Raw genomic sequence first — 10377 nt, 5'->3', positions numbered from 1 at the left:
TTTTTTTTGGTACTGGGGATTGACTCAGGACCTTGCACTTATGAAGCAGGCAGCAGAACCACTGAACTAAATTCCCAGGCCTCTATTTCTTGATTACTGGATGTCTTAGTTACTTCTTGTTGCTGAGACAAAAATACCCGACACCCACAAATGAAAGGAAGAGAGATTTATTTGGGCTCACAGTCTGTTGAGGTTTCAGTCCATAGCTGGCTGGTTCCAATGGAGAGGGCATGGCAGAAGAGAAACAGTTCACAGCAGAAATCGCACAACTGCCCTTCTTTCTCATTTTTTCCATCCAGGCTGCGAGCCTATTGCTTGGTGCTACTCACACCCAGAACTATCACGCACAACTGCTTCTTTCTCATTTTTTCCATCCAGGCTGCGAGCCTATTGCTTGGTGCTACTCACACCCAGAACTATCTATACTAAAACCAATCAAGAGACTAATCCAGTACCACACATCCACGATTCAGTCACTCCCAGAAGCCCCACGTATGGGCACACGAGGCTCTGAGGAACGTCTAGATATAAGCCATATTCTGGAATAGCATCTTCTTATATTCAGGAGCGCTTTGAGATGACTTTAAAACTTGAACTTCATCTTAATTAGAAAAATCTCAGTTAAATCAAGATGGAAATCTAAAGGGCTAGATTTTAAAGATTTCAGTTGGAAACTGAATCCAGTTCTGAGCTGCCTAGCAGCCAATAACAAAGGGAAATGTTTTGGGCTGTCCCTATTGTCATCGTTAGACCAAAGAAAGCTTCCATGTTCAAGAACTTCCATGTTCAGGTGATAGCCTGTCCTCTCCACTGATGAGAGCTGCGAACTGGGAGTTAGAAACCCTGAACTCTTCTTCATAAGCCCTGCTCCCACCCTGCATCATCCCCGCAGAATAACAGGGAATCACTTCTTCCTAAGAGATTGTCTTTCGGAGGGATCCACCTGTACCTCCTCAACCTTCCACTGCACCAAGCTATGCCAACCCCCTTCCTTGCCTTTCTTGTTGAGGAGTCAGGTGAGAAGTCCCTGGGAGGCTACGACACGAACCTGTCCCCAAGGACCCCCAGCTGCCACTTCTGACACTCGGGCTTCCTTTCCAGGTGGACAGGTTCCTGTACCACATGCGGCTCTCAGATGAGACCCTTCTGGATATCATGGCGCGGTTCCAGGCCGAGATGGAAAAGGGACTGGGGAAGGACACCAACCCCACTGCCTCCGTGAAGATGCTGCCCACCTTCGTCAGGGCCATTCCGGATGGCTCAGGTGAGCGGGGCTGTGGATACCAGGACTCGAGCCCCTGCTCCTCATAGCTGACGGGTCCCGCAGCATAATAAAAGAGAGGTTGGCCCCACTCACCCCAGCTTCTCTCTGCAACCTCCTCTCCTGCTCTCCTGACTGTCTCTGCTTCAGCCCCGCTCAACAACTTGGGGTTTCTCAGGCCGAGGCACCTTGTTTCCTCCCTGCCCATCTTGGCCTGTTCATTCTGTGTTCTGTTCCCTCTCCGACCGCAGCCCCCTTCCCCTTGTCCTAGTGAGTGCTGCCTTAGCTTTCTGACCTCGGCAGGTCACTCACTTCCTCTCCTTGGGAAGCTGCCCAAAGCAGGTTAGGTGCTTCTCAGAGTCCTTCTATCAAGGGGATGAGAGTCTCCCCTGGACCAGCAGCTTCTGGAGGCCAGGTCCTTATTCACCCAAGTGTTTCAAATTCCAAATGCATACCAGGCCCTGGAGCATGTGCATGTGCTGAATAGATAGCAAGTGGCATCCGTTCCTGGGTGTCTAGACTCTAGGCCAGAGGTACTAAGTAATGAAAGCATCATGTTGTGCAAAATACTAAATGAAAATTCAAGAACCCCGAGTTCTAGACCCAATTCTATCCCTCCTTAGTGATCTAAAGCAAGTGCTTACCCTTGGTTTGTCCATCTCTAAAATGAGAGCTGGCCTAGGTACTAGGTTTCTATTGATGTTTTTATTCTTGGGGATGAGGCTGAGAGCTCCAAGGTAGTCAGCTAGAGTTGACTGATGGGCCCATTACTGGGTAACTTGTTTTAAAAAATGGCTCACCAACTAAAGGCTACCAGGTTCGGGGTTGCTCTTCTCTCCTTCTGGAGTTGGATTCCGGGTTCCTTTTGCCTCAAACAAAGACTGAAACAAGAAAAAAGCAGTTGAAAAGTTTATTCAAGAAAAAAAAGTGTAAAGTGGGAGAGAAACTGGCTCTGAAGAGTGAGCCCGGGCCAAGTAAAGAGAAAAAGAGAATAAAAGCAAAGATGAAAGTACATGCTGTGTCTGGGAGACGCAGAGTGGGCTATAATAGAAAGTTATGATAGCACCGGTTCCTCATGGCTGCCTTTATTTTATACTATCTAAATCTTGAGGAAACCTGTGAGAACTTCCACATCCGGGTCTTGAGAGGTGGTTCTGAGATCCCGCCCTAGGCTGACGTCAGCTCCAGACTATCCTATGGAAAACCTGCTCAGGTTCCCAGAAGTAGTCCACCTGAGGGGTTTGGGATCTGTTCTGCACACGTGTCTGGGATCTTGTAATTAACAGGTCACACCTACGTCCCCAGCCAGTTTTGCCACACCCTAATGTCCTATCTCAGGCCCGGGGTCTGCACTAGGACCCGCTTCCAGGTTTTCCTGAACCTAAGATTCAGATTCACCTCAGCTGATTTCTACACACACGGCTTCCTAGGTCTCTCCCCTGGAGACTGGTAATACATTACCACAGATGTAGAGGGCAAACATGGCAGTTGTATTCTCTTACAGTTCTAGTGGTCAGAAGTTTGAAATGGATCTGGCTGGGCTAAAATCAGGGCATCAGCAGGGCTGTGTTTCTTCTGAAGCTCCAGGGGAGAATCTGTTTCCTGGCTTTTTTCAGCTTCCTAGGGCCACTCCTCTTTCTGCCTCCAAAGTTGGCAGTGTAGCATATTTGAGTCCACCTGTGCCCCTTTCTTCCACATTTGAAGGTCTATGACTACATTAGGCCCATTCCAATAAACCAAGATAATCTCCACCTCAAGGTCTGCTGATAAGAAATTTTATTTGCAAACTGCAACCTCAACTCCCCAACGTGACCTAACATATTCATAGGGTCCAGGGATTAGGAGGTGGACATCTTTGGTGGCTGGGGATACTATTTGCATTGGAGCCCACAGTGCTCTAGAAGGAATCTGAGTTCCCACCTGATCCTCCATTCCTAGCCTCCGGAACAAGCTGTAAGAGGGAGAAGAATTGTTATTTATTGAGCACCTCCTGCAGTCAGGGGATGCCTGGGACCCTGTGTTACCTACTCCTGGGAGGACACTGTGAGGGCTGCGGGTGCCAGGTCAGATGGGAGCACCAAGGAGCAAAGGGCTCCCTCAGTTTCAGGGTCCCATTGCTCAGAGGCTTGAAGCCTTAGAAGGATAAGGACCGAAGCTTGGGGACCTCTCAGAGACCTGCAAATGGATTAGCCAGTTCTGGGCAGCCCCACGGCAATGCTTGGGTCAAAGTGGCTTGGCTCAGCTGGTTTCCAGGCCCCTGAGGCATGGGGAAGGGCTTGCTTCTTGGCTAGAGGGTGGGTGCTTGGTTGGCAGGGCACCACCTGGAGGAACATAAACTTTCAAGAAAGACAGCCCTCCCTGCCTCTGGCAGAGCGGATGGACTGTGGGCCTTGATAGGTCACACAGGGATATTCAGCTGAAGCACCTGAGTCACAGGGTGTGTAGCAGGTGCTGAGGAACACAGGGGCTAAGTCCTGCTGGCTTCCTCCACATGCTGACAAGGTGTGGCCCTGGCAGCTTGGCGGTGACCTTGTGTGGCTCTGAGGCTTCAGGGCCGCTTCAGAAGGAAACGAGACTGACTTCTGACTGAGTTCTAGAAACCCCCTCCTCTGGCTAGGGACACGTGCCTCCTTGCTTCGCTGTCCCCACAGAACCTCTCATCACACTGCAGCACCCAGCAGGTCTGTGGCAGTGAGGTCCCCAAGCCCAGAGTCCCTAAAGAGTGGGTGCCCTTGGTAGACACCAGAACCATTGTGTTCCTGTCTTCATGGGCCAAAGGGCATGACCAGTGTGCCCGCCAATTTGGAGGGTTGTCGGTGGAGAGACGAATGGCATTTCTCCCTCCCTCTCTCTCTCTGATGCTCATCTTTAAATCTGTTGAAATGAACTGGCAATAGATCAACAGGAGAGAAAGCAGACACATATATTAACACACATGTGTGCACAGAGACCATACCAGAATGAAATGCAAAACGGAACCAGGTGAGTGTGACCTAAATACCCTCCTCAGAGGGGACATGCGGGTGGAGGCAATTCCAGAGTAGTTGTAAATGATTTTTAGGGCTGACAGTGGCCTGGGACAAAGTTCCTCTGCACTCCGGGTGTGGCATTTGATTTCCTGTCTCCTCTGTGATAGGAATTTAATCTTCCTCAGATAATGACATTTCTGGAAGAGGATGAAGGTGTGTGTATGTGTGCTTACCACAGCAGAGCTGGGCTATTGGTAGGTGAGGAAAGGCCAGGAAAAGACCTTCCTGGATTTGTTCCTCCCATGGGCTCTCAGTTTCAGGTCCGAGGTGGCATATTTTGAAGTATGCCTTTTTTAACCTCTCCACTGGGATCTGGTGAGGTTGTGTGGAATCCTTTAAAATCTCTCAGATGCTGTCCCCAACCTCTGTAGCACTTGTGAGCTGGTGGTATAATTTCATGCTCGCTAACAAAAACTAAGCAAATAAGCCTCTCCTAATCCCCATGGCTTCCATTTCAGAAACGGCAGCCATTTCCCACGACACCCTTCTGCGTTTGTCAGCTCTCTGGTTTCTCCTCCTCTCATCCGAACCTGAGGAAATCTCTTGGTCAGGGAGCTGCTGTGGGCCATTTTGAGTTAGGACCAAAAGTTGCAAAGGTGTTTTGTTGGCATCTGTTCCTTTTCTTCCACCAGTCACAGAGAGAGGAGCACAGCAAACTCAGATCCTGATCACGGGCCTGTGCAGCTGATTTTGTATCTTTGGTCCATGTGCAGTGGCTCTCTTCTCAGCCTCGGCCTGCAGTCGGTTTCCTGGGCCTGCACAAAGGGAGGCCTGACTGACCAGTCTGAGGATCTGCACTATTATGAGGGCTTCCTGCTTTCCTGGGCACAGGATTCAGATGTAGTTGGGGCAATTTCCAGACACGTTTCCCAGGTGTCTCCCCTGGCAGACTCTGAAGCTCCAGGAAACTGCAAGGCTCCCATGAGCCTTTGGGAGAGCTGCACTTGAGGAGCTGGGCATGTGGCTTCTATGAAAAGGCATCTGCAATCACCTGTGGTGACAAACACCAGGAGCAAGGTGTTTGCAGAGTGATAAGGTCACAGCGGAGGACAGAGGAGGAATGTTTCTGGACACAGGCACCCTCGCTGTTGTTAAACTCCCGCCTCTCCTGGCTGGTGTGGGAGGCATTTTTTCAAAGCACAATCCGATCTGTGCTCTCCTTTGCTTTATATCTTTCTGTGGCTCCTCTCTCGCCTTCTGGATAAAGCCTAAGTTCCTAGGTGTGGGTGGGTTTTTCCAAACATTCCCTCATTTATCCAAGACTGCCTTCCACCCCTATTTCTTCTACAGACCATCAGCTCTCTCTGACCTTTGCTCGCGGTCTCCTCTCCCGGGACACTTGTGCTTCACTGCTGGGCGGCCTCTCCTTGCTGGTCCCACCGGCAGAGCCCTTGCCTCCCTAAGCAGAGACAGCTTCTTTCCACACTGTACTTCTGAGGAGCTCCCCGGGGCTCCCACAGGCTTTCGTCTTTGCAGCCTTGGCTGCTGGCCTGTGACTTGGTACAGAGTAGGGGCTCAGTGAACATCTATTCGGGGACTGTGTGGTCTTCCATGCCCACCTCCTTGCTGAGGCAGGCAGCATTTATGAGGATGCCTCACACTGGGGAACAGTAAGTGCTGGTCAGAAGCTCGCATGATTGGCCTCCAATAACAAACGGCTCCACCAGGCTCATTTCAGGGAGGATCTGGGAGAGAGGGGCTCCAGATAGCCCCACAATTTTGATGTCTCTCTACACACCACCGATAGAGCCGACTGAGTCTATAAATGAGGTTTCAGTTATAAGTGTGGACCTTGGCTATCTGGGAGCTTGTTTAGAAATCCAGGATCTCAGATCCCCTTACACTGAACCCCAATCTGCATGCTGGCGAGGTTTCCACTGAAAGCTTGAACAGTGCTCTCTGGGCCTTTTGAAGGTTTGCTTCTAGCTCTTTGCGGGGAACAGAGAAACCACCTAGAGCCCAACTGAGGAAAAGTTTATTGTTTGAGGATGCAAGGACCAAGAAGGAGATATGCAAGGTCCATGGGAATCTGAGGGCAGGAACAACAGTGGACTCAGTTCTCGATGAAACTGGGCCTTGTGAGGTTTTCTTTGCCTGATTTCAGCATCGCTGGCCTCTGGGTTTGGAACGCTGACCCTTCAGTGTGCAACACTATTAGCAAAGTTCTGTACTGGACTTTATGGTTTACAGAGAGTAATCCTGATTGGCCAGGGGACCCTGTAGATTCAGGCAGCTGTGGCTGCTGTCACATGGTACAAAAGAAGGCCATTTGGGTCCAGGCTTATGGGCATGAAGCTTCACTTATGTGTGCTTGGGCCTGTGTCGTGAAGCCTGGCTGGCTCATGCAGCCACTCCGCCGACACAGACAGTCTGTACAGAGGCTTGTTGTTTTGAGAAGGTGCCCATCCCACACCTGTGGCTGACACTGAAGGCACAGACTGGCAAACGTACTGGGTGGGCATCATCAGAGCGGGCTGCCTCCTCCAACACAAGCTTAATTTCCATATTTCTGTTAATAGCATCTCTCTTGGGCGAGGCTGGTTTATGTTCTATTTCCTCCTTTTGGATTGGCTCTGGCCCAAACATCCTTGCCATCTGTATCCCTCCCTTCTTGGTTTCAGGCCTTTATCTGAGGTTTCTTCCTGCTTGGCCCATCTGTACTCTCTCTGTAGCTACTGTGTGCTAGAGTAGGCCTCACCTACCAGGCCCATTTCTTCGTCCACCTACACCAAGGGGCCTCAGAGCTGCCTTCTCCAGATGCACATGTTCATTCCCGGCAGCAGGACCCAGTGTGATGGGCTCAGGCTGTGGAGTCAGACAGACCTGGTCACACCCCAGCCGTGTCCCCTACTGCACTGGCTCAGACAAGTGGGCGTGATGACACCAGGCCACAGAGTGGGTGTGAGGCTTGATGGCATTTTTTTGTGTGTCCAACTTTTAATACATAGCTTGCTATGGAGCAGACCCTCACCGAAGGGGAACTATTTTGTTTCTTCATAGAAAAAGGGGAGTTCCTTTCCCTGGATCTTGGAGGGTCCAAGTTCAGGGTCTTGAAGGTGCAAGTCTCTGAAGAGGGGAAGCGAAACGTCCAGATGGAGAGTCAGTTCTACGCAACACCCAATGAAATCATCCGGGGGAATGGCACAGAGGTACTGGGCAGGCGGGGAAGGTGCGGTGTGAGTTGTGAGAAACTGTGCCCCAGCTCAGTGTCCTGTGCTTTCTCTTTGCAGCTGTTTGAATATGTAGCCGATTGCCTGGTGGATTTCATGAGGACCAAAGGGTTGCAGCATAAGAAATTACCCCTTGGCTTTACCTTTTCTTTTCCCTGCAGACAGACTAAGTTGGAAGAGGTAAGGACAGTGGGATTGGAGAATGTGGGCCTGGACAGGGGCCTGGCTGGGCACTCGGAGAGCAGCAGGACCTTTCTGGTTTGCTTGTTTCTTTCTCTGCTTTTTGTTAATGCCAGAGTGGCAGTGGAGGCCTCCATTCTACCCCTCACACGGCACAGCGTGTGAGAGTGGAATGGGCTGCTTGTGCTCCTCAGACTGGCTGGCCTCAGTGGGTCTGCAGCCAGGCCCTAAATTTGCATTTCTAACGGGTAAAGGAAATGACAGTGCTGCCGACGTGCACTATCGGAAACCTCTGGCCATCTCTCTCCTCCATGAGCCCTTAGGAGGAGGGTTGGGGTGGGGCACCTGAAGTGAGTGCGTCTGGCTCTCACCTGGGATGCGTGGTTTCCACTGTACTCTAGCCAGAAAGGATGCCAGGGAATTCATCCCTGTGGGGCTCAGTTTTTCAGTTCATAAACAGGGGGAAGCCTAGCCCAATCATCTCTGAGTCTGTGAAAAAAATACTTACAAGGCCACAAAAAAGAACAGTGAGCTGTGGCCAGGAGGTCCAGGGTCAGTTTCCTCAGAGCACTCCTGTTTGGGGTGGTGGCCCCCGATCTCCTACTGCACACTCTGATTATGACACCCAGTTGATTGTCAAATCATGGACCACCTTGGGCTATGTTTGTTTTTGTTGATTTGAACCATATATTGGTTGGAAGAGTAGGAAGGGAATGAACTTTCTTGTTCCACAGACCTGGCCTTAAATCATGGCTCAGAATACATGGTGTCGCTTTGGACAAGTTACTTAAGTTCTTGAGATTCTTGTTTGTTCATCTGTGAAAATGTGGATAATAGAATCTACTTAGTAGGTGAGGCAAAGCTTGGACCAAGCGTTTGTAGAGCACTGGTGCCTACTGGGCCATGATGACCGTCTCTGTCTTGCTTGTCTCTGTTCTTTTGTACTCATTCCCCAGGAAAATGGTTATTTCTGGAAGGCAGGCTGAATAATTCTCTCACCACGGTTTCATAGATGCTTGATGGCTACCTCATGACTAAGAGGAGCAATCCGTCATTTATTTGATTCCACTGAGTGGGAATTTGCCATTATCTCTACAGGAGACCCGCTGAGCTTTACTTTTTGGTGGAGGGCCCCAGTAGTCCTAGAACTTGGGAGGCTGTGGCAGGAGGATCACAAGCTCGAGGCTACTCTGGGCTACATAGTGAGTTCAAGGCCAGTCTGGACTACATTGCAAGATCCTGTCTCAGAAACGGGGAGGGGAGAGGAAGTAAGAAAGAAAAGTTTCAGGGACCTCAGGAAGTGTGAAGAGTTGGGAACTGAGTCTTGATATGGGATCCTGTGGCACACATGGAGTACAGTAGAAAAGAGTTAACAGCAGCCAGCAGGCCCAGGAAGCAGGTGAAGCTCCTCGGATCTGTGGGCGTTTGTCTGTCTGCAGGAGGAGGCAGCATGGCTAAGGGAGATTCCCTGAGAAGGGCATGAGAATGAAAAGAAATACATATACATAGATATACGTAGCTATTTATTTATGATGCAGGAGATTAAGCCCAGGGCCTCTCACATGCTAAGCACATGTTGGCTCCTGAACCACACCCACAGGTCTTGATTTTTCTAATAAGAGGACAGAAGAGTCTTAGCCAAAGAGATGGATGTGTGTTCTGATGATAAGTTAGTAATACTTTTTGAAGGTTAAAAGTTTTAATACCTATGCATTCTCTCTCTCTCTCTAAGAAGAAAATAGAAATCACTTCTAATGGGGCCAGGAGTTTAGTTCGGTGGCACGGCGCCTGCCTTGCAAGTGCAAGGTCCTGAGTTTGATTCCTGATACAAAAAAAAAAAAAAAAAAAAAGGAATCACTTCCAGTACCAACATCCAGAGATATCTAGGATTCTTCTAATCACAGCTACACTGAGTACCGGCGTTACACTGTGATACATATGCTGAGTCCGCTGAAAACGTGTGTGCCCCCTTCAGGAAAGGAACAACTTGTATAAATATTTTCATACTAAATTGATTGAGACATCCTGCGATTAATACAAGTTATCTTTGGCCTCTACCATTACGAGAGGTGCTCAAAGTGATGGCCAAGAGCTTCCAGGCATTTATTAGCACAGTGAACTGCTGCTTGGGTTACCTTGGTCACTGAGATCGGTGCATGTGCATTTTCAATTTCTTCTCTAAGGGCTGGCAGTGCAGTGGACTTTCTGTGATATACGACATCCTCTAGGGTCCGGCATAGGAGGGTAACACCATCTGTTGGTTTTTCTTTTTCTGAACTGTGATATTGTTTGGGGCAGACTCTACATATATTTACTTCTTTGTCCCCGTTGTACGTTAACATTACAGCACACGCTTGTGCTCTCCCTAGTGGATCCCACATTGTTCCCAGCAGCCTTTGCGGGGAAGCCGCTCTCCCTCCCTCACTCCTCTTCTCTGAGGAGGCGGGGATGTGGCCCCAGCCTGAGAGGCAGAAGTTAGAGAGAGCTGCCCCGGGGAGGTGCTGTGATGCAGGACAGAAACCCAGCCTCTGATTTGGATTCAGACCTGCTGTCTAATTGGATTTGATCCTTTATTCCTGTGAGGCCTGTAGAAATTTCCTTGTCTCAAGATCTTGGCTTCTTTATCTGTAAACTGAGAGCATTAGGAGAGACGTGGTTGGGGAGGTTATGAGCTAGGGCTTAATACCTGCAAGTTCTCTCTCTCTCTCTCTCTCTCTCTTTTTTTTTTTTTTTTTTT

General features: G+C 49.6%; 1 protein-coding gene across 3 annotated transcripts in view; it reads left to right on the top strand.

The window, feature by feature from the left end:
• Hkdc1 (hexokinase domain containing 1) overlaps window positions 1-10377 on the top strand; it is a 37981-nt gene that overhangs the window by 3274 nt on the left and 24330 nt on the right. For all 3 annotated transcript variants that reach the window (XM_010605936.2, XM_010605944.2, XM_010605952.3), the window contains exons 2-4: window positions 1102-1264; window positions 7291-7439; window positions 7521-7640. In XM_010605936.2, coding sequence (XP_010604238.1) covers window positions 1102-1264; window positions 7291-7439; window positions 7521-7640 — 432 coding nt within the window. The remainder of the gene's footprint in view (window positions 1-1101; window positions 1265-7290; window positions 7440-7520; window positions 7641-10377) is intronic.

The sequence above is a fragment of the Fukomys damarensis genome, unplaced genomic scaffold, assembly GCF_012274545.1.
Source record: "Fukomys damarensis isolate Sample0158 unplaced genomic scaffold, DMR_v1.0_HiC HiC_scaffold_20, whole genome shotgun sequence".
NCBI classification, from domain to species: domain Eukaryota; kingdom Metazoa; phylum Chordata; class Mammalia; order Rodentia; family Bathyergidae; genus Fukomys; species Fukomys damarensis.
The sequence above is the reverse complement of the archived record's forward strand: the minus strand, read 5'-3'. Positions and strand labels throughout refer to the sequence as shown.